Source organism: Argiope bruennichi, chromosome 8 (genome assembly GCF_947563725.1).
Source record: "Argiope bruennichi chromosome 8, qqArgBrue1.1, whole genome shotgun sequence".
Taxonomy (NCBI): domain Eukaryota; kingdom Metazoa; phylum Arthropoda; class Arachnida; order Araneae; family Araneidae; genus Argiope; species Argiope bruennichi.
Genome location: NC_079158.1, coordinates 57,012,443 through 57,038,328, shown reverse-complemented (window position 1 = coordinate 57,038,328; position 25,886 = coordinate 57,012,443). Strand labels below are relative to the sequence as shown.

At 28.3% G+C, this 25,886-nt stretch overlaps 1 protein-coding gene across 3 annotated transcripts; it reads right to left on the bottom strand.

Moving 5' to 3' along the window:
• Positions 1 to 521: 521 nt before the first annotated feature.
• LOC129981890 (uncharacterized) lies at positions 522 to 25,618 on the bottom strand. Of its 3 annotated transcripts, XM_056092934.1 has the most exons (9): positions 25,545 to 25,618; positions 23,726 to 23,911; positions 21,244 to 21,294; positions 17,675 to 17,776; positions 15,734 to 15,883; positions 14,003 to 14,065; positions 11,324 to 11,550; positions 9,893 to 10,055; positions 522 to 738 (listed from the first exon to the last, which is right to left on the bottom strand). In XM_056092934.1, exons 2-9 carry the CDS (start codon positions 23,829 to 23,831, stop codon positions 626 to 628), a joined length of 975 nt encoding a protein of 324 aa, XP_055948909.1. In that variant the 5' UTR covers positions 23,832 to 23,911; positions 25,545 to 25,618; the 3' UTR covers positions 522 to 625. The 3 variants fall into 3 exon arrangements, with proteins under 3 accessions (XP_055948909.1, XP_055948910.1, XP_055948911.1); XM_056092935.1 differs by lacking the exon at positions 14,003 to 14,065; XM_056092936.1 differs by lacking the exon at positions 23,726 to 23,911.
• Between the last annotated feature and the right edge of the window lie 268 nt (positions 25,619 to 25,886).

Below are 25,886 nucleotides of genomic sequence, written 5' to 3'. Positions count from 1 at the left end.
TAATATTTAGAAGCATTATGCATCTGTTAAACCTATTTTCATGCTTTCCGAACCAAAATATATTTTAAACAGTTCATAAAAAAAATATGCATTTTTCATATTTTCAAAATATTTTGTATGCAATATTTTTAAAATATTGAAATATATTCACTATCATTAGTGAACAATATTTCTAATAAATAATTAAATACCATTCAGAAAAACATTTTTATGTAGTTTTAGAATAAAAACATCTCATGCTTTCAATATATACTAAAATTTTTAAAAGATGTGATATTCTAATAAGAATATTCTAGTTTCTTCAAGTCAAACGGTGCTCTCTCACAAGTTCACAAGTGATGTTCTTGCTAATATGTTCCTATACAAAATTTGTTTCATTGTCTAACCTATCCTCAACACTAAATATATTATGACTATTTTCTGATTACAATTTCAGTATCTCTGTGAAATATATTTAAAGTTTGCAAAAATTCTTTTCAATCGCCCAGTATATTGCAAAAAAATAACACAAAAAGTTCTTTTCTTTTATAAAAAAAGGTCTTTAATTAAAATGATTCAAATATACACAGATGAAGAAAACTTACAAAACATGCAAAGAATGTCTTTTAATGGATTTTAAAAAAAATCATTTATTTTTGTGTCTTGATCCTTCCCAATCTCTTGCTCCTGCTAATATAAAGCTGATTCTTTTAAGTATATCTGGTACTGTAGCTTCTTTATACTTATGTTGGACACATTCTGAATAAAAAGAAATATATATATACATATAGAATTCTATAAGTTGTATTTGCTAAATATGGAAGGAAAAAAAAAATTAATATACTAAAATTTTAAAGCTATATAAGGCTATTTTATTAGAAACATTGTCGTTTTGAACTATAATAAAATGATAACTTCAATGATGCTTAATGTTGAGCACACTCCCTCATTTTTTTTTAATTATTACTAAATAGAGGTTATTTTCATAATATCTTTATCATATACCATTATCTTCTCAGAGTTGTAAAATCTTTTCTTAATGATTCTCTTATAAAGTATTCAATGGCTAAATACTCAAATTGTGTACAAACACAATTTTGAGCTTGTTTGAAAAACCATTATATAATAGTTTGCTAGGGTCGATTTGTTGTATTTGCTCACCTTGATTACATCAGCCATTATGAAAAAAGAAGGAATTCCATCACTCTATGAAATACCGTTTTTCCTCCTGTCATCAAGCAGTTTATAGATAGCATATCAACTAACAAATTAAAGAAGGAACTTAAATGTATAATAGTCCATGAAGAATTTTGGGCCATCTCACGATTCTAAATATAATATTTTCATATGCAATCAAAATATGCTTCTTTGTTAAGAGCATATTAATTTAGTATATCTTTTAAGTCTTATTTCTTCGAGAGACCAAATTTAAAATTCAATAAAGAACAGTTTAAGTGTTATAACTACAAAAGGAATTTCACATTTCTAATAGTTGCATTTATGAATAATTATATTTCAATATCTAGGAATGGACAGAATGAGAGATACTACTTTCAAAATTTAGCACCTATATGCAGGTTTGATGATAAAGCCTGCACAAATATTCGTCTATCGAGTTTGTTTTGTAAAAAATATATTTAATATGTTCATACAGATTTAAGTAGTAAAATAGACAGACTGTTTTTCGATAATATCATCAAAAACTTCATTGAAATATATAATTTTGATGTAAAAAGTGCATAAAAAATTTCATTCTTCTAACTCGTTCCATATTCCAATTAGTGTGCTCTCAAACAGATAGATGTAATTTCAAATGTGTGTGTGTTTTAATGGTCCGAAATATGAAAATTTATTGAAATCTAGTCGTCAATTTATTTTAAGCCAACAACTCTTTATCCTATGTAATTTGCATATGGACAAGTAAAAAATATTTGTCTGTTTTAATTATTGTTTCATCACTATAAACGTTACTCCTCAATCAGGTAAATGGAATTGCATTCTGCTAATAACTTTTATTTTATAATATCTTCATAATTCAAAAGTTTATTATAATGTAAGTAATTGGTTAGGGCTAGTAGGAAATTATCTAACATTTGCTAAGAGTATTGAAATAATTAAAATATTGTTGAACTTTCTTTTTTTTAAGTGTAATATTTTTATACCATAATCTCATAAAACTTAATAAAATTTCCTCTTTTTAATAAACACTTGACAGTTTCATCACCTTAAAATTACTTTATAATAACGGCTTCTCACCAATTAGCATTTTTTAAAAAATAAAATTGATTAAATGGTATATTTCATTCACCATAAATATTAAGATAGCTGTTAATTTATTATGGCAGAATCAACTAAAAAAGCCGAATGATGAAATAAGTTTTAAAAAACATACACATGTTAAGGATAAATTAAAGTCCCTAATGGATTGGCTCTTTTTTTTTGGAGGGGGGGGGGCAAAGTTCTTTTTGCAAACAAATTTAAGCTTATCTCAAGAACTACTGCAAATTTTCTGAACAAAATTTGATACACATACATTACAGATTGAATTATTAGAAAATCTCAATTTCCATAATTAGGAAAAGTTTGAGTTAGTAAGCAATTATCTATTCATTTGACAGACAAACCTATCCCTTTAAGCTAATTCCACCGACACTAATTTTTTGAAAAGGAGAAAATAAATAAAATTTATTATCTCCTTTTTTTTTTTTTTTTTTTAATGATTGTACATTATCAATTTATTTAAAAAAAGAAAATTGAGAGTTGTGATTGATTACTGAATAATAATGCAAAAGATACTTTTGCTTCAAAATTTTATTTAGAAATTAAATATCTTATTTTAACACCAATAGCTTTAAATTAATATGCTTTATTTTATAACCAATGCTATTGTTAAAATTTTGCATTAGGTGTTAAAAATACTGCCTTTTTAGCATTAATTCACTAAAATACTGATTCTGGAGATACAAGTTAAGTTGATGAAAAATCCATAATAAATATTTAACAATAATAAAAATGAACTTGAACAGTATATTAAAATATTATCAGATACCAGAATGGAAAACATTTTGATTACGTTTTAGTGAGTGAGTGAATATTATACTAGCGCAAGATCCATTCTCTGAATAAACTGCGCCGCAACTAGATGAAAATTTTGGTGCTATGTCTTAAAACTTTGTTTAAAATGTTTATAATTTGTTTTTTTAAAAATACAACTACAAATTAAGAACAACGACAAGGAAAAAAAAAAAAAAAAAAAAAACCATTTCAAATTTCTTTGATAAAACCTGTCTCTTAAATACAGAAAAATATTAAAATGAGGCTTATGTCCTATTAAAAGCGGAAGACAAGGGACAACTGTATTAAAATACTTAAGACGCAATGAGTCCAGTGACTGACATTCGATCAATATATGTCGGATAGTTAAACTATCACCACAACGATTACAAATTGATGGTGGCTGCTTTAAAAGTATATATTTATGCGTTATTCGAGAATGCCCTATGTGTAATCGTGTCTGCGATTTAAGGAGGAACACTAAAGTTCAATAAAAGGTTTCACTATGTGTAGTTTGTTTTCTATCTCAAGGTTCCATTAATTCTGCCAATTTTGCAAAAACCATTTCCGAACGGAAGAAAGTACATCAGCATAAGGAATTAATTGTTCGTGGGATTCGGTTGCTGATTTTGCTGCAATATCCACTGTTTCATTCCCTTGGATACCCACGTGGGAAGGAATCCAACAGAATAGAATTTCAAAACTATTTTGACTTAGGTCCTTAAGCAAATTCCGGATATCAGAAATATATGCATGATTGTGCGATTTTCCAATGAGGGCTTGAAGGGCACTCCAAGAATCTGAATAAATGATCACCTTTCTAAACTTATTCTTAGCAATATATTGTATAGCACTATATATGGCTGTGATTTCCGAAGTGAAAACTGAAGTAAATTCATGTAATTTGTGACTTATAACTACATTCTCACAAGCAAAAGCATAACCAACGTGAGACTCGGCTTTGGAACCATCCGTGTATACAGGAATGTAGTCACTATAACATATGTCTATGAGCAGAAAAAAGTGCTCTAAAAATGAAATCAGGGATATTGGACTTTAAAAATTTTTGAAATGGATGAAGCAAAACAATATCATATTGACACCAAGGTGGTATACAAAAAGGACTTTCGTCATGAATTTCAACATTATGGTAAGCTTCTGGTAATATCCTAAAAATACGTGTTCCCAAAGGAGGTATACAGGATCTGCGGACGTTGAATAGTGGAGATTGACTGCAATTTAAAAAGATTCTCCTTAAAGGATGAGATCGGTTTGATAAAACACGGAAATAGTAACAGGCGGACAACATGTTTCGTCTAAATGACAACGAGGGTTCATAAGTTTCAACATATAGACTGCTAATCGGGGATGTTCTAAATGCACCGCAGCAGACACGCAGAGCCTGATGATGTACGTAATTAAGACGAGATAAGTAAGAATTTCGAGCCGACCCATATACAAAACAGCCGTAATCCAATTTGGAGCGAATAACGCTTCGATATACTTTCAACAAACTAGTGCGATCAACACCCCAAGTAGTATTTGACAGAACTCGAAGGATATTCAACGATCGCAGACATCTGTTCCGTAAATCCATGATATGGGGGAGGAAAGTCAAGCGTTTGTCGAATATAACACCAAGGAATGTATGCTGGTCGCATTCAGTCAGAGGATTACCGTTCAGCGTCAATTCAGGATCTGGATGTAGTGGCCTTCTACAAAAATGCATGCATCTAGTCTTCTGAGCAGAAAATGTGAAACCATTGCTTTCAGACCAGGTTGCCATGTTGTTAATTGCAATTGCCGTTCTATAAAGCGCATATCCCTAGCAGAACAGGAGATCTGCACGTCATCAACATAGATGTTTTTATGTACAGTGTTTGGAATGGTGGATAGAATCTGGTTGATTTTTATAATAAATAGAGTCACGCTCAAGACGCTGCCCTGCGGCACTCCTTCTTCTTGGCAATAGGTTTTCGACAGAGTATTCCCCAATCGGACTCTAAATAGTCTGTGTGCTAAAATTTTTTTGATAAAAATAGGTAAATTTCCACGAAAGTTAAAATCAAACAAATCCTTTAAAATTCCAAATCTCCAAGCTCTATCATAAGCTTTTTCTATGTCAAAAAAGACAGACACCAAGTGATTTCTTCGTACAAAGGCATTTCTTATGTCTGTCTTCAAAGCTATAAGATTATCAACAGTGGAACGTCGCTTTCGGAAACCACTTTGGAAAGGGGATATAAATTCATTTGTCTCTAATACATGGATCAAGCGAGCATTGACCATTTTTTCAAGAAGTTTGCACAGGCAGCAAGTTAACGCAATAGGCCTGTAATTAATGGGATTTTGAGGGTCTTTATTAGGTTTTAATATAGGTATCACAATAGCATTATTCCAATGAACGGGGAAAACATGTTCCCTCCAAATTCTGTTAAACATATACAAGATATTGACCAAAGCATCATGAGAGAGGTGTTTAAGCATACCATACGTCACTCCATCCGGACCAGGAGCATTTTCTTTTGCATTTGATAAAGCATGCTGTAGCTCGGAAAGAGTAAAATCAGAATTATATGGCAGAAGTTTGGTTGTATGAAAGCGTAGAGGATTTCGTTCCGATCGACTTTTAATTGAAAGAAAGGGCTCTGTATAACTACTAGAGTCGCATACGGACGCAAAAGCTTCTGCAAGAGCATTCGCCATTTCTTGCAAGCTGGTAATTTCTCTGTTGTTAATCTTTAGACAGGAAAGAGAGACTTCGGGGTATATCCCACAAGCTTTCTTTACTCTGATCCACATTTCTTTTGCCGAGACAGAGGACTTGATATTAGATACGAAATTCACCCAACAACTTTTCTGACTTCGCCTTCTAACTAGTCGCGCCTTACTTTTTGCTTCACTATATAGTATGAGGTTTCTTGTTGTTGGTTGTCTTCTGAATTTATTCCATGCTCTTGTTTCACTTTGCCTAGCTTTAGTGCATTCTTGGTTCCACCATGGTTTCCGATATTTTGGAAAGCAGTCCCCAGATTTAGGAATAGCAAAATCAGCTGCTGCTATCAATGTGTCAGTAACTAAACTAACTGCATCATTTATATTCTCAGCCGTTACCATCGTTTTTGTAATATTTGCCATAACAGAAAAAAGCGCCCAATTAGCTTTTGAGAACAAATAACGAGGTGGACGTTGCATTAGAGAGCTATTTGAATAAAGTGGTTCTAAAAAAATAGGGAAATGGTCACTTTCCAATAGATCATTTCCTACTCTAAAATTAAACTTCGGTGCTAAAGATGGTGTACAAATAGCAAGGTCTAGTGACTGAAATGTTCTATTTTGCTTATGAAAATATGTGGGTTCTCCATTATTTAAGAGGCAAAGAGAATGAGAATCAATTAATTCTTCAATTTGTTTCCCACGAAAATTACCCCAGAGAGGGCTATGGCCATTGAAATCTCCAACAAGAATCAATGGAGGTGGGAGCTCATTTAATAAGGAATTAATGTCTTTTTGATCTATGGACACATTTGATGGCAAGTAAATGCTGCATACTGTAATCAGAGAAGGAGCCATTATTCGGACTGCAACTGCCTGTAGATTTGTGTGAAGAGAAATAACAGACGACGGAATGTCATGGGAGACCAGGAGGGCAACACCCCCAGATGCTCGAAAAGAAATAACGTCCTTTCGAATGAGACTGTAACGTCGAATTTTTGCAAGGTCTGATGGCTTAAGGAAGGTTTCCTGGAGAGCAATGCATACGGGATGAGTTTCATTAATCAGATCCTTAATATGAGAAAGTTTATTACGCAAACCGTGGCAATTCCAGGAAAACAGAGTGGCCATAAATTCAATTTTTATCTGGAGGTTTTTTCTTCTTTATACCCTCTGCAGGAATTTTCTTGTGTGAAGCTGAAGAATCGAGCCCCATATCTGAAAATTCAGATGATGAAGTGTTAATTTAAAAAAAATCTTCGGCAACATGAGGTTTTGTTGCAAGCGATTTCAGTTTCTTCCTGTTTTTGGCTGTTTCTTTTTTTTGAAACACCAGGAAGTCGTGCCGCTGATTTTTTTGGAGACAAATTTTCTGAGATTGTAAAACTTTTTTGTGCTTGAGCGGAGGTAGATGGTTGGTAATCAGGTGGCACTGGATTAATTATTATGCAGTGACAGTGGGTAATGCTTGCATCAGTTTGGGAGCAAGATGTGTTCTGAATTGATTTAAGAGCAGATGAATAGGAAACGCCAACTTTTGGAGTTCTATCATTCACAATTTTTCGGGCTTCCGGGAAAGTTATGTTATTTTTTATCTTAATGGAAATTATTTCTTTTTCCAAGATCCATTTAGGGCAGGATTTGGAAAATGCAGCATGGGAGCCAGAACAGTTGACACATTTCAGAAAGTCAGATGTGCAAGCATTCATTTCATGGCCTGATTCTGCACATTTACCACAAATATGCTCATTGCTTCGACAACCTATTTGTGAATGTCCATACCTCTGACATTTAAAACATCGTAGAGGATTGGGGATGTAAGGTCGAATTTTGCAATTAATATAACCGCCTTTGATGGTTTTAGGCAAAACCGGCGTTTGAAATGTAAGAACAACATGTTGCGTGGGAACAAGTCTGTCACCTCTTCGAATATTAATGCGACGAGCGGCACACACATTTTGATCTCGTAGCTCTTCCAAAAATTCTGCTCCAAAAACCCCTATAAAATCGGGTTCGGAAAGTACACCACGTGACATATTCATTGTTTTATGGTACGATACTTGTATTGGAAAGGAACCCAGTGTAGTCATTTTACTGATCTGCTATGCTTGTTTTTCGGACACCTCCAATAGTAGATCACCAGAGCGTAACTTTTTTATATTTTGTACCTCACCAATAGCAGATAAAATAAGTTTATTAATGAGAAAAGGAGAAATGGAATTAAAAGTGCTAGGTGTATGAATGACCATCTAACGAGTAGTAGATTTGGCTTCGACGACGTTAGAAAAAGACCCCATAGAACATTGATAGTGATTCGGGTCCGGAGGCATCGCCCACCACGGAGCCCAACAAGGGAAAGTAGTTGCCGGCTCTGGAAATTTTCCAACCTCGACACTTGCCATAATGCTGACCGGAACCTATACGCTGAGAGTCACCCCCGGGGACAGTGACCACCCTTAACACAAGCCCAAGAAGTGACCCCTTCGCTTGATCCCCTTGAGCAGCCCAGTCAAATATCTGGGATACCGGCCGATTGATACATCAGCGACCGAAATGTACCACCCGTCTAAAGGGTCGCCACGCACGACAAACACGTGGGGTTTTTGGCTGTCTATGAGAAGCAAGAAGCAAACAGAGCGGCGACAGCTTCTCATGGAGAGCTCCCTCGCTTACCGTCGAGGGATGGAAGAATGAAGAAAACAGAAGGGGAAGGGGGGATTAAAAGAGAGAAAGGGAGAGAAGAGAAAAGGGAGAAGGGAGAGAAGAAAGAATAAAGATCCCTGGGTACCTCGGGATTGGGACACCCGTACTCACCTAAAGAAGGTGAGCCCCTGAGGGGTGATTACGTTTTATAAATTTAAGTAAGTATTATTACTATAGTTTAAACCTTTAGGGATATACAGCATTATTATTTAAGGATTTGTGTATTAACAAAATGGCAGTTGTAAATTACCAAAATGTCATGTTAGTCTATTGATTATGTTCAATAAAGGCATGGACCTAAGCTAAAAGTTCACCTTTTAATTGCAGTTAAATGTAACATTAGTTAATTAAAAACATTATTATTCCTTTGTTATTGGTATATGATCCTTGAAATGGAAGTCGTTGTTTTCAACTTCATAGTTGCAAAATAAGCTATGCTGATACATTTTTTTTCCCCCTCCATATATCTGACTTTTTTTTTTTTGGACATAATATTGAAAATTTGCTTATCATTTAATTAATTACAAGGTGAGTTGTTTACTGAATGACAGATTTTGTATGAAGAGAATGACCGACTATTTAGATTATGTAGTTTTGTAGTGTAAACTATATGTAGTTTTCATAAAATTCTGAACTTTTTTTCTCTCACAGCTTCAAAATTAATTATATTTATCTATGACAATACTTAATGGATTAAAACTGATATCAAAGTATTTTTAATACTTCTTATAATGATCAAGTAAAGAGTAACAAGATTCAAAATAATATTTATGTTTTGGAGTTGTAAATCACGTCGTGGGAAAGACACAATTTTGTAATGAAGTTTAAGAGCAAGATTTCTCAAACTATAATACACATATGACTGATAATATATTAGATTAATCTCTGGTTGTATAATAAATAAAAATAAGACATAACTGCAACTAGAACCTGATTTACGATTGAAATCAATGAAGAATAATAACAAGGTATTTCAAAATTGGTTACAAGAAATGAGTTAAATCACTGCTTTAATCCTGATCAAAATTAATTACAATATTTACTGTTATGTATTATAAATACTACAATATATGTATTTTTTACGATGTAAAATTTTCCATTATAAATCTAATTGAATATTAAAAATTTTAAATGCTTTATTTTTTAATAATAAACACCCTAATTTTAATTGGAAAATGTTTTATGATGGTACATATATTTTTGATTTTATATGGCATAAAATTTTAAGAGTTGAGGACATTCTCTTAAGGTAAAGCTGATTAATTTAAAATGATTGTCATTTGAGCTATTAAAAAAGGATACATACTTTTAGCATATTAAGATTAAATTACATACTTAGATTTGTTTTCAAAACCATATCAATTTACATTAATAAATGACTTAGATGACAATGAGTTGCAGTTATTAAGAAAAATAAAAATATAATAGATTAATACATTACCAACTAAAATGTTACACAAGTTTAGGTCACGGAACTTCTTTTTTGTCCCCTTGCGTCCATTTAAATTGTACAACACAGCAACTTTTCTCGACAACATAGTTTTCAAACAAAGAAGAACCATTTCTCTCCATGAATTATATGTCCTGCAGGTTAACTGTACAAACTGAAAAACAAGGTTATATTAGCAAAAACATTGATTAAAAGAACAATTTGATACACAGTCAGATTAAACAAAATAACAATATATGACATATTTTAAATGATTAAAATTTTCAAGAAATCCATTTGAGTTTATCCAGCATGTGTTTAATATTTTGTTTAAATTCTCTATAGTCATTGTTCAATTAATGTTGACAGCATGGGGAAAATCATGTTGTATCATTATGGAAATTAAAAGTTTTGAAAATAATCCTATGTATATCAAAATAGCTGATGCATTAAACTTCACGAATACTTAAAACAAAATTTCAAATATCTATATAGTTTAAGAAGAAATGGTACATTTTACACTAATCTGTCTTTTTAATAAAAATAAAAAAGCATTTTGCATTTTTTTTCTAAAAACAATTTTTTTTTTTTTTTTTTGCTCTTGAAAGAAATCAAAATGAGAACAAGAAAACAAATTCTAACTTTCAAAAAGTCTAAAAAGGAACAGTTTTTAAAATTAAATACATAAATAAAAACAAATTCATATAATTATTGTCAGGAATTGACAAAAGGAGCAAAATTTTATTTTTTACATATAATTTGATTAAAATTACCTATGAAATTTAATAATCATGTACAATAAAAATACAATAATAATAAATACAATAAAAATAGAAGAAATTACACAATTAGATTTTCAATCAAACTTCTCTCTTATTAATTAAATTATTTAATGTTTTTAATTATTTAATGATTTATTTAGGAACTTTTAATTTTGATTCACCATTATTTTCTATTACATCATACATGTCTTTATAATGTTAAAATGAATAGAATCCATATTAAAATTGATAAGACCCATATTAAAACTGATCTATTTTTCTATAGATAAATTTAACAGCATTATTCATTTTTAAAGAAAAATGACTAAGCTAATAATGAGGAGAACTAACAAAATATAATAGTTATCATTACTGAAATAGCTGAGAAAATTAATTATTTTTCTTTTAATAATGCCTTTATATTTATTCTCAAATAACAATAAATTTAACAAAACATCTAATTAAAACATTTTATCAGAACAAATCCTGCAATATCAAATATTTTTATAAAGAAAATTAAAGGTTTACAGCATTTTTAATAAACAATGGTTTTTTTAAAGTAATTTTTTTTTGAAACTGAAGCATTTAATTTGCATGCATCAATACTTGATACCAGAATATTTTCTATAAGAAATGAAAAATAAGTTGACATACACATGAAAAAGAGAATGATGACACATACCAATTTATTTGCAATTCCATTATTTTCTAATCGTTTTTCTAATTCTAGAAGTTGTTCATCAGTTGCAATTGGGAAATTGAACTCATTCTTTACATTCTTCCATGACATTTGTTGAGGTAACAATTTTTGCAGTTGATCAATTTTTTGACTGTTTTCTGAAACTTCTGCCTTCAACTCTTCAAGAGTGTTTTGAATATGGATTAAAATTTCGTATACATCTAAAGCAACTACAATATAAAAATGCAAAAATTAACACTAAATATATATAAAAAAAATAATTAGCATTTACAACAGCAATTTCATATAATAATCAAAATTCTGAAAATTAAAATTATGCCTTTATAATTTCAAATTCCATGAGTTGATTTACATATTTAGAAGTGCAATGGAACCTCCTTTCTTGATTTAATTTCTAAATTACAAATCTATCATTAAAACAATTTCAAATTAAACTTTCAAACAGAAGATTTTCAAAACTTATTTTTGAACAATATTACCAACATTTTTATGAATAGATATTCTATTAAATATATATATATTACATAAAAATAATATAAATAGCTGCAATGAAAGCATACTACATTTTCCTAATGTTTATATTATTATTTATTCTCAAATTTTTGCAATGGTGTATATGATTGTATCACATAGTTGTCAGTTGTAAAAATTTCCTGAACAATTTGCTTAACATTTGATCCAATTTTTTTTTTTTTGTATTATTTGCTTTTGTTAAGTTATTTATATAATGTTTACAATTAGTGTTGAAAATTAGATCCTTAGAGCCCATAATTTTAATGAAAATAATTATGTGGCTATACTTAATTTTCTTTTTCGATGATAAGTGTTTTAAATTGTATTATATTTGCAAATAGATTGTGGCCACAGCAAGGTATCATTTTGTTTAGAGATAAAAAAAAAAAATTAAGGAGATTTACATTAATAATCTGAAGCATGATAACATTATTTAAGGTTCGATTAATCTATATTTCATTTTAAAAATTTATTCTTAATTATACAGTAGTGATTAGGTAGCACACACAAAATGTATATATTATTGTTGTACCATGCATGATTATAATTCCAGTAAGAGAAAAGGCCACAAAAAACTTTTTTCAAAATTTATTAAAATCAAAATTTGATATCACCTAAAACCTTACTTTTAAAATGTTACAGTGGTGTTAAAATGGTATAGTGTAAAAATATGTTCTCAACTTATTGAGGAAAAATTATTAAAATTTTCAAAAACCCTTTCTTTAGAAGCACCTACTCCCTAAGAAGTAAATATCTGCTAAAGCTCTAGATTCAATGGTTCAATTGGTAGAGCATTTTGACAATTTTTTCGGTATACACATTATAATTTATAGATTGTATACCAGCCTATAAACATGTCTACAAAATTATAAGGAATCAGTCTTATGCATATAACTGCAATTAATGTATTTTATAAGACAGGATATAATAATTATTAATTTAATTAATTTTTATTAATTTATGAATATTTATAAAAGATAGAAACATTTAGTATTTAGATTGTGAAGTTGCCTATTAAGTTTCTAAGTAATACACAAATTTTTGTTAACAAATAATTTATAAAAAATGTAGAACAACTTCAAGCACTTTAGACTGCAATTTTATAAAATTTCTGAGAGTCTCTTCAAAATAAAAATTCATACTTTCTATATTTTTCAAATCATAAGAAAAAACTGTAGTCTTTTCAGACATCATGTAGGATAATTCTTTTAGTCGATCCATCTTAGCAATACATCTACATATTACAGATAAAACTAACAATAAAACAAGAGCAATAGAATTGTCTAGAATGTGATAAAAAGATAACATAAAATAAAAGACAGACTGAATAATTCTGTGCTGTGTCAAATTCCTTGCGTACTGCCATATCAATAAAGTGAAACATAAAATTATAAAAAACTAATATGAACAAATAGTTTATTTTAATTATATTTAAAACACAAAGCCAATTTTCAGATGAACATATAATCTTGAATGTATTTACAACAATAAAAATTTTAACTATTGTTTATTTTATCAATGTAATTTTAAATGCCGTAAACCTAGGAATGAATGATAATAATAAAACTACTAAAATAAATTCACTAAAAAACACTAAATAAATTCACATACATGAAATACAAGAAATTTGAAAATATCTTGAAGTGATTGCCATAGCATACAGTTCAATGTATTCAGTTTTATTAACTAAAAAAATAAAGATTGTTGATTTAGTTTAGGTTGGTTACATCAGTTTCCTATTTTAAAGCAATATTGAGGATATTTTGAGACAGATTTTATAATTCTGATATAAAGTCTGCATCATGGTAAGATGACAAGAACCTGAGCACGTCTCCATTTTTTAAACTTCTACACCACACCAACAAGAGGAAATTGTACCCTGACAGCTTTAATGTGCACCAGATTCACTTAAACAGCAGTTCTTTAGTGGAATTGGATCATAAACTTAGAATTCTTCAGTCCTGAAGCTGGAAGCCTTATCAGGCCACTGAAGTCACGAAGAAAATTAAAAATCACTTTCCGCATTTTTATTAGGTAATTCAGAATCATACTATTATAGAACTTCTCTAAAAAAAATGCAAGGTAATGAATAAAACAATTTGTATTTCTTTAACCATTATTTAAGAGAAAATTAAAAAATAAACTTACAATTATTATTTGAACTATTTTGCTCTACATTCTCAGTACATGTCACATTATCATCTGATTCCGCTGCAAAAAAATGGGCATTATGTTTCCTATAACTTCATTAAATAATTGACAAATAAATATGCATTAAAAAGAACAATGGATTAAAATTATATTTAGATATTTGTAAAGTTTTATGCAGTAATTTTGTAGTCTAAAAAATTTATGAGATTCATCTACCTTTCAGATAAAATAAATTTAAGCGAAGAAAACATAAAAAAAAAAATAATAATAATTAAATAACTTATAGTAGTGGCTATTTTTACAGGGTGTCCCAGAATGGCCTTAGTCATTTTAAAGTTAAATAAGTTGAAAATGGAAATAAGCTGGGAAAAGATACTACTATGATTATTTTGAAAACTATAAAAATCTGATATAAAAATTTCTAAATATAATATTGCCATCAGGTGGCACTGCACCTTATAATTGCAGTATGGAGGGTAAAAAGAAAGCTATAAAGTGTACTTTCCAAGCAACTGTAGCAATCACATCACAGTCACTTAAAAATGAGCAACTTTCACAGCATGATGGCTCATTATAAAAATTGCAGTCATTCTTTATAGTGTATCTATGGAAATGGATTCACTTGTTTTACCAAATTCATCTAGTATTGCAGGATTGTTCCAGAAAACAATATCCTTCGATGTGATAAAAAATAATCACAAGGTGTTAGATCTGGAGATTATGTAGACTAACCCAAGCTAATTCTAATAAATGTGGAATAGTTTGATGTATTGGCTCTATTCTTAAAGTATTTCTCAAAAAAGGCCATAACTTCTAATACATGACATAACCCCCATTTTGCATAAATCACCAAGTAGCTGGTCAATCTTTTAATATGCTAATAATGCTTCAACAGAGGAAATATTTTAAGACTGATTGGTCTGAGCTTTTGACAACACTTTTCTACCTGTGACTACAGCATATAGTGCCACCTGTTGGCAATCTTAAGAATTATGCTTTTATGTCTTTCAAAACAAAAATATGACTGGTTTCTTCTATCAATTTTTGTTACCAAAGTATTTATAATGTGAATATTATTATAAATCTATAAAATTGCTTCCCTGCCAAGTTAATGTCATGATGAAGAGAAAGAGAGAGCCATTTTTAATGGATGTAGTTTAATAAGCCCCAAGCTTGGTGAAAAGAAGATTCTGGGAAAGGAAGAATTCCAGCTCTATCTTTATTAGACACTACAACTGGTGATTCTTTTGGGAAATTCCATACCTATCAAAAAAGTGTACATAAATGTTTGGGGATAGAGCAATTTAACCATTTCTCACCTTGGAATTTTGACTGCAGAGTGTACTTTAGTCATGCATTCTGAGCACTATTGTTGTTTCCTAACCAGCAGTTTTTTTTTTTTTTTTTCGTCTGCTTGTGAGTTTTTACAAATACTATTCTTTATGTAATTCTCAACTGCATTTTTGTTACCCATGCCCCAGATTTTTCATAAAATAAATCATTGATAGTTGATATTGACCTTTGCTGGGCCTCTTACACAGTACCACGACTGTAAGCTTTCCGTAACAATATGTGGGGCACAATGTATTAGTTTGTTATTCAATATCATTAGGCCAGTTAAGAACATGAAGATTATTTATAAAGCATTAGAATGTAAAATTTATAAACAAATAAAAATGCAAGAAATGAAAATATTTGATAAAAAAATAAAATAACTAGAAATCATACATGTTTTTTCATAATTAGGAAACTGCATTGAGGTGCTGGGCATTTCAACTTGACTATCAAATGTCCTATTATGGTTCTGACTAGAATTTTCATAAACAACAGATGACTTAATATTGACAATACATGGCAATTGGGTGCAGTCAGTGTTTCCTTAAAAATGAGAAAAAAAAAGAAAAAAAAGATTCATTTCAAGCATAATACACATAAATAACCATTAAAATATTGTATGAATATATACAACTGCATAAATTTCACACATATTATTTAAATTTCAGATCAAAGAAATTATGAAGAAGGAACAATTTATGAACATTTCACATGTGCTTGCCTTAAAATGATAATTACAGACTAAAAAACTTAATTTTAATGTGATAAATAAAGACAAGTTTTTAAAGAGTAATATATATAAAAATATACAAAGTGCATATTCTATTATAAATTAATACTTAATTCCTAAACTGTTAAAAATAGATATATACTTCAAATTGCAAATATTATTTAAATGGCTTTATTATATTTTATTTTATTTGAGCCAATAAATTTTTATATTCAGTTATAATATTTCCATTTTCTATAAAAAAATTTACCAAAGATAAATTTTTATACAATCTTCAATCTTATTAGTCATATTTAGTAAATATCTTTAGCATTTTAACAATATAAATTTTTTTTAAAAAATTCATTTTTCTGTTACCAAAATCAGCCAAATCATGCAGTTTTGAATATCACTATTTTAGACCATCACAAGAGTCACTCAAAGCAGGTCAACCAAAGAATAGGTCATCCTTACTCATTTTAGTTTAATTTAGTTATGTTAATGTCCCGTTTTTTAAGCAACACTAGGGCTACTTTGGAACAGATCTCATAATTTTGAACCACAATCAGATGATGAGGACGACTCTTAAGCAGGCACCCCACTCTCCAAACTTCAGCACCACAACAGTGGAAGGACGTTTGGTCGAGGACCCATCGATTTAATGTGCACCAGATTGCACCACTTAACGTTCGAGACTAGTCGGGTCTCGAATCTGAAATGTCCAGGTCCGAGGCCGCGCCTTTCACCAGGCCATTAGCGCCTGGCACTTACTCAGGATGGCCACTGATTGGATTAATATGACAAAATTCAAGGCTTAATAACTTTAATCAGTTCTGATAAATGAAAAGTGAAATATTTTTATTATTATTATTGCAAGTTATTAGTATTAGTGTTGAAATGTTAACATATTTAATAATTATTATCTATGACTAGAAATATATTTACTGATTTCAAAAGTAGAAGAGACACTTTCAAATTTTAAATTTCGCTTAATTTCATCTTGGGAGGCAAGATTTATTTACAAGCAGAAGTGACGAGGCACATCACACAGAATGACACAAGAGTGAAAAGAGGAAAAGCTAATGAAATATTTATCTCCATGATTATATATTGCGAGATTTTGATAGGGATTTCTTTACACGTGTTGATTTAGGTAAGGGAATTATAGGGATCTTTTAAAAGAATGTATTAGATCGATAAATTTTTATCCCTTCACTCAGGGTGAGGGAACCGCTGAGTAAAGCATTTTTGAAGAGCTTCTGTGGCATTTATTAAATAAAAAAGATGGAATTAGATCAGGAAATAAGATAATATTTTAGAATGAATATGGGCTGAGTGAAGATAAAACATTGGAAATTAATTAGGATCAAATTATATATATATATATATATATATATATATATATATATATATAAAAGAGGGAAAGTCAAAAAGTAAAGGGACTTTTGCAGTTCCTTTTTCCTGAGTTTGGTAATACTGCTAGCATCAAAAGCTAAGAAAGCTCATATCTACTTATTATTACAAAAGTAAAAATTTACTACTACAACATCTTTACCTTTTAAAAAGAAAAGGTTAATGGAGAGAATCTAAACTAAGTTAAAAAGTGATTAAAAATCCTATTTTACCATTTCTGAGTATCTTTTTAACAACATGCTCCTTGGCTTTTAGAGCTTTTCTTCGCCTTTTGCGTGGCCTGTCTGTTATCTCTTCTTCACTTTCCACTTCACCTATCACACAAAAAAGATAAAGCAAATAATAAATAAAACTAAAATCAGGAAAACATTACAATTTGATGATATCAACCGAAACATATCAGAATAAGGAGGGAAAAATCTTTATTCTAAAATACATAAAATAAAGAAGCGAAGAAAAATCTTGAGGTTATCTATTGGGCATTTTATTATTTTATTACGTAACATATTCATTAGATCTTTCCTTTGTGAAGGGACTGAAAAAAAAGACAGAAATTTGATGTAAACAAAAACACAAAATATAAAAATTAGAAAGTCATTGAATTAAGTACAATCTATATAAATAAATGTGAATGTTTATTTGTTTGAACATTCTATAAATCCATACCTTTGAGAGAGTTCAAACAAAATTTGGAACATATTCTTCAGCACTTCAAAGAATTAATCACTCTTTAAAAAAAGCCCTTAAAGGGGGTGAAATGGGGGAGGGGGTCGAATAATTTTATATTTTTAAGCTATAACTTTGGAATATATCATTACAATATATATATATATATATATATATATATATATATATATATATATATATATATATATATATATATATATACTCAATCTGAAATTTTTTAAAAAAAATAGAGTTGCAGAGAGATAACCACTACAGTAATAATGATTTATTAATTCAGTAACCCTTAGAAAGGCTAAAACAATTACAAACAAGAGGTTTGATCTAAAATTAAAAAAAATTCCATGAGAGATTAGTTAAAGGTTTAGAAGTGCTCATTAGTTTTAGAAGTGCTGTGTCTTTCGGGATATCTGGAAATTTTCCCTCATTTTTTTTTTCTATCATGATCTTAAAATACTAAGATTTGAACTCATTGATGAGCTTACAGACCTAGACAATAATGATACTAATAATAGCATCAATTCATTTTTTCAATGGATAACGGCAAAAATGCTAATGGTAAAACATGTATTTAAAACCAAACAAAATCATGATTTGAATCAGAATACATCATGGTACTTATGAAGTAATCTAATCCATCTTTGAATGGAAATTTAATTTCAAAAGCATTCCAATGATTTTACTTTAAAATTGTCAATAAAAGAATCTCATTCATCAAACACTAATATTTTTTTGTCCAAAACAATGAAAAATATTTTTAATACTATGCAACCATCAAATGATCACTAACCCTTAAATAATCACAACTGCTGACATCACGACTTTAAACCTTTCTTTTAATAAAATAAAAATTTATTAAGACTATTCATTACAATGTTAACTGTTACAAATAAAAAAACAAGTTAGTCGTTAGAGTGTTACAAATGAAAACATTTTTTGATGCGACAAAAAAATTCTAGACTAGGGATCAAAATCTCAACTAAAAATAAAAGAGAATGTAGGCATTGGTGCTCAAAGTAAAAACATGCATCTAGGACATTTTTTAAAAAATTTTACTCATTAAAAATTAAATAAAATTTTTCAAAATTTTGAAAATATTACAGCACTTAAATGATTTTTAAATTGCTTTAAAATTCATAAACTTATCTTTCACTAATGCCCATTCAGTTGCCATAAAATTTTTTGCCTACAATTAGATGCTTTTAAACAAATTTTATAATATTTCCATTGTTACACATGAAGCTCATTTTGTTTTTGTGGTTTCAACTAATACTTAATCCTGGTTTGTTCTATCAATTCTTGATGATGATGAAGATATAAAGATTATGCTTATTCTTTTACTTCGGTTTAAATTTTAAACATGATTTTAATAAAAATTTTTGAATATTAAGTAGATTACAGTTTACATTTAATTTTAGAAGTAAGCAATAATAATAAAAACTTTTAAGCACATTTTAAATTAGCCTTGTATTATCACTCCTATCTTTTATATATCATTTTCTTATTATGACTCTTTTCATAATCCTTTGATAAATTACCTAAATCCTGAAAACTATTCTATAGTACATACAATATCTCAATGCAGAATGATTCTTTTCTGCTGCCCTACATTCTTTACAAAATTCTTAAATTCAGAATATATAAATATATTCTTAAATTCAAAATATGAGAAATATATAATTTATACTCAAGGTGAGGAAAAAAGGTAAGATATTTCTTATTTTTATGATAAATTTTTAATTTCAAAATTTAATTATAGTTTTCAACACTCTGCAATCTATATACATAAAAGATTTATATGAAATGAAAATAAAGCTGAATTTGTTAACCATCATTTGGCAACAGTTCACACATGCAGATTGTTTACATGTTTGCTTTGGCCCTAAATCTAAGATTAATGTTTTTTAGTTTTTAGCTGGATAATACTACACAGTTTTTGTCAAGTGACTTTGATTAAAAGACAAAAATGGGAAGTTAAAACAAATATAAGTGTTAAAGAATAATTCACAATAAGATTGAATTATAATGAATAAAATAGATGAGCAAAGCATTTTTGTGCATGGTGCAAAGTTTCTTAACTACTAGAGCATCGTCAATTAATTTTACAATTTTAAAATAGAGTAAATTACTTAGAATGCTTTATCATTATTTATCAAGTATAAATGAAAATAATAAAGTATCATTGAAATAATGTAACTTTCTTGTGATAAAATACAGTTGACTGACTCGACCAAATTAATCTTATTAATATTACATAATTCTTATTAATATGTCATATTGGCAATTACATCAATGTTATTAACAGGAAGTTAACCAATTTTGATGAAATGCATACAGGAAAAAAGGAAATAAATCTAATTTTAATTTTTAAATGTCTGAGAATTATATGCTTTTGCTTTCTAACATTGATACATATCTCTCTATGCTATTTTTTTTTTTTTTTTTAATTTTAGAAATTGCTGATTTAGTTTTTGAGAATTGATCAAAAAATAATAATGTTAGCATTTCATAAAACTTGAAACTATTTGAATTTACTTAAAAAAATGAATGTATTAATAACTTCTCACTACTATCAGAAATACAGTACTCTATAGCAAAGTGATGAGATTACATAGTAATCCCAAAAGTATCACAATGAGATTCCAAGCAAGGGTTGTAACCCTCTAGTAATAAACAATCTAAAAACATGAAAATTATAACTTTTAAGTGAACTTGCATTAATAGTATTAGATATATTAAAAGTTGTTTACTAAAATTTTAATTATACATCTTTATACATGATTCCACATCAGTGCCATGAAAGACATATTAATATTGTTTTATTACAAATAATACTTTAACCAAAAGCCATAATACAGCTACAGTATATATAATTGCGACTTAAGGATTATTTAAATAAAAAATATGATGCATTACTTATAATTATTTCTCTATTAGTACTTTTAAAAAATATAAATAAGCATTTAACAGCATACAAAAATGTATATTCTTTATACTTAATCATCACACAATGTGATTTTATAAAAATTAAAAGTTACCCAACCATATTTAATATTTAAAAAATATAATCAAAATAAAGAATAATTGGTCAAATTACTTTTAATTCCTTGGAAACTGCTATCAGCAGCCATAATAGAATGTACAGAAGCTGAAATTTAAGAAAAGAAATTAAACATTTTATTCAATACCAATAAAAAATTTGCATTCATGTAAATTTCATTGCATGCATTCAAGGGATAACTGAAATGTAGACATTCAGATTCTATGCTGATCAGCACTATTTTGAAAAAATGTTGCAAGGACTTTTCTGGAACAGACTAGAATTGAAAACACAATCATGAACTTTCTAGAATGATCTCAGAGTGTGAATGAAGGTTTGCAACTTCTTTAAATTATTGGTAACTAGTCATTGTAATAGACTCATTATTAAAGGGGAAAAAAATTAGAGGTAAATGATGTGATGAAGACTGATAGAGAAATTAAGAACCCTTTTAAAAAGAATGACAATCTTGTAGATTAATGATTAGTAAACGTTACAATACTAGCAATGACAGAGAGATTAATGAATAATGCAATTACTGATTAGTTTTTATCAAAAGAACAGCAATAATATGCATGGGTTTTTATTACCTGGCAACAATTAATAAATTATCATTTCCACTGGAATTATCTGGGCTCAAATGATCAATTCATTTTTGGATGGGAATAATTTTTTAAAAATTTAATTCAACTTGAAAAACAGTTAATAATTAAGGGACAAAAGTGGCACCTGAGATAAGATTATCATTTTTTAATACTTTTATTTAAATTACAAACTACACATATTGCAAAACATAGATATAAGTGAAGAAATAAGAATAAAATAATTCAATAAATACAAGAGAAGTCATAATGCTATATTTATTTTCTAAATTATTTTAGTTCATCAATTAATTAACTTCTTATACTGATTCAATAAAGACATTTACATAAAAAATTTTTAAGATCAATTATGATTTTTAAATTATGTTTCAATAATCCCCAAGCTTAATGATTGTATAAATAAATAAATTGGAAGTGTGAGTTTAAAAACAAATATAACCAGAATGTTACTTCTTTTAAGACAGCAATATTCATTAAGGATTTCTTAAACTATAAATACTCATAACAATAGGGGTGTATTATATGTAAACTTTAGCTCCTATTTCAGTACTGCTAAAGCTTCCTTTTAACTGACAAACATTATTGAAAGATTCTGAGACCTATGAACATCAAGCAAAATAACAATTTTTTTATTTAACATTTCACAAAAATAAAAATAAATTCTGTAAATTAAAATCAAAGAAAAATGTAACTTTTGTTTGGCATTATTATTTATACAGCACTGTCCATTTTAAATAAATATCATTAGGAATACTATTTGCATGCAATTGAATTTGGGAACACCAGTACTTAAAAGATTAAACAACTTTTAACAGTTAATATTTCATCTTCACTTTTAATAGATATAATGAAAAAAAAATATTTTACCTCATGAAAAACATGAAGTTTTGTACTAATCAAATAACATTTCTAGAAGAGTTATTTCATTATTTTAATGCAAAGAAAAAGTACCAGAAATGCACCTTATGACCAAATAGCTCTATTGATTACAATATACAAAGAGTGGTTGGTTAATAATTTAAAATACTAATTTTAATAAGCATGACAAAGAGCACAGAAAACCAACAAAAAAAATTTAAGATCAATGAAGATCTTAATGAAATACAACTAAAACTGACTGCTGCATTGAATATAATGCAAACGCTCATTTCATGGTGAGCAGGTATGAAAGTAAGAAAACTGAATCTCATGTGAATTGAAAAAAGGGCAAATAATGTTGAATATAATATAATATTATTAAAGCCAAAAACAAGAGCCTGTTCTTTCATCAAATTTTTATGGTTTTAAAGTTTTTTTTATATCATTTTCAAATATTTGCAAAAGTCCTAAACTTTTGAATGCATCCAGGCAAGGAAATAAGGTCTATAATAGCAAAACAGATAATTCATGGAAGGAAGGTTACAATTTGTATCTGATAAGACTAAAAGGCAGTAGTCTACAATGAATTTTTACAACTATATAATGGAATGAATACTGACCATTATTAACGATAGTTAATTATATGGAATGAAGCATAGGAGCAAATATATCGAGAATATGGCAAAAGACACAACAAAATTTCCCAAAATGACAATGCATCCACTTACAGCACAACCTGTTAACTCAAAAAGCATTGTTGATTATAACAAATATTGTTACTTTAGATTATAATTAGTTTCATTCCATGAATATCCTTTTGGAGAACAGTTTTATTCTTATAAGGAAATAATAATTAACTAGATGGCTGGACTACTATATAACAACTGGATTTCTTATATTGTGGAATTTGTTTGCTGCCTGACAGATAGGTAAATATGGTATCTTCAGATGGGATACATTTTGATTAAATTCTTTCTCTTATTCTGATAACCAAAAAAAAAAAAAAGAGTACTTTACTAAAAAAGCAGGGAATTATAATTGCAAGCCTAATAAAATTGCAATAAGCATTTTAAACTTACCAATACCAAATTTACTGAGAAATTCACTTTCAGGCTCCTCCTTAACAAATAATTCTGTATCAACATTATTTGATACATTTATTTGTCCCAAATTAACAAACTCCATGGTTTAGTTTATTTATTCGGATATTTCTGCGATTCTTTTTTTTTTTTTTAGCCTTAATTTCTGTTGGCACTCATACGAATCTAAAATAACAATAGGAAGAATTTAGCATCATTTTACATTGCTGCTAATTTAATATTTAAAATTATAACTGGAATAAGTAAATGTATATTATACAATAAAACATTCAAAGCATGAAATCATCATAAATTAACAATATAAATAAATATCAGAATTGTTTATTTTGAATTATTTATCAAATAACAACTCATTCATGTTTTAAAATTCCATAGCAAATCTGCATTAGAATGGGTGACAATAGTTGAACTAATTTGGATAAAACTGCTTTCGGAAATTTTCTTTTATATTTCAAAAGAAAAGAGAAAAATATAAGCTAAGCCCAGTCAGCAAAATATGTTGTCTAAAAAAACTGAATGTAAAACTTGTAATTATTTCAGCAAAATTTAATCATGTCCCCAGAATTGATTTTATTCTAACCTATATATAGTTTGTCCATAGAATATAACCAAACACTTACGCTGTAGCTTTACTGTGGTGATAATTCATAAACTTTTATAATCTAACCACAATTTTTAGCTTTGAAGTTTCAAAAGTTTTCTAATATTAGGTACAATTTGAATTAAAATAGGTAGAAAATTTGTTTATCATACTCTTGAATATGTATGAACAGAAATGTTTTATAACATGGACTCCTTCATATGAATTAAAACAATCTCATCAGTATTTCTTTCTATTCTGTCAAGAATGAAATTATCCAATATCTTTATAATGATAAAATTGACAATAAAATCACTTTCACAAGCATGCTATAAAATATGCTACTTAAATGTATGCATGATGCACAGGCAAATCAATTAATAATAATCATAACTACATTAGAGGTGATAGCTATATCACGTTATCCTCTATTATAAGAAGTTAAACCTATTTAGCACAAGTATAAATAAATAAAAAAAAGAATCTAGAAATATATGTTAATTATGATCAATTAAATAAATTTCAGTTAATTAGAGCAAATACTAGGGCATCTTTTTTTATATCATAACTTTAAATTAAAAAAAAAAAATGATAAAATATTTGCCAAAATAAGAATATGTCAAACACAAAAAAAAAGGTAGAAAGGTAGAAAAGAAAGGTACCATATTTCACAAAGTTCAAAATCTCTTTAAAACATATGTTTTAATCAAATTTATTTTAATGTATCAACATAAAATATAACAATTTTGTTTATAGGTGAGAGCCATTAAATTGGCAGCAGATTTTTCATGCGAAAAGGAGGAAGTTGTATAATAAACCTATAAGAAAAAGTTAATTTGAGTTCTTTTTTAAGTAATGAAATAAAATTTCAAGAATTTTAAATATGTAAAAAGATCAGAATGAGGAATTTTACCAAGTACTAAGATTAATAAAGAAATCAATTTTTATAAATAATATAAACTTCAAAACCTACTAGCATAAATCACATTCATTTCTTTCCGTTTTTAATATAAATTATATTAATAATTTTTGTTTTGATCTAACTAATATCTCACGATTTAACTTTTCATGCAATATGTCATCAACAGATTGCATAGTTACATTTATTCAGGAAATATGAAAAGGAAAGTTAAACATGATTGAAAATAATTTCTAAATTTGTAAAAGACAAAAATCTTGATCACTCAAGAACATTTAACATTAAGAAACAATACTTACACTAGCATTACAAAATTCGGAGGGAAAAAAACCAAAGCATGTATTTGTTTGGTCGGTGTTTGTGTCGGTGTTTGCTTGAGCATGTTGCCACATTTGAAAGCTAATCTTTCGATTTAATTTTCCATAAGTTATGGCTGTCGAGTTTTTTTAAATCCAAAATAAATATACAAATAGAACGAATAAACTAAAAATTCTTTAGTTATTTCCGAATTTTCTTTGCTTGTAATCTTGATTTTAATAAATCATTGTATGACAGAATGAAACAGAAAATTCGAAATGTAAATCATCTTTCAAGATGAATGATACAATATGTAATCATAACTTTAATCGTTTCATATTTAT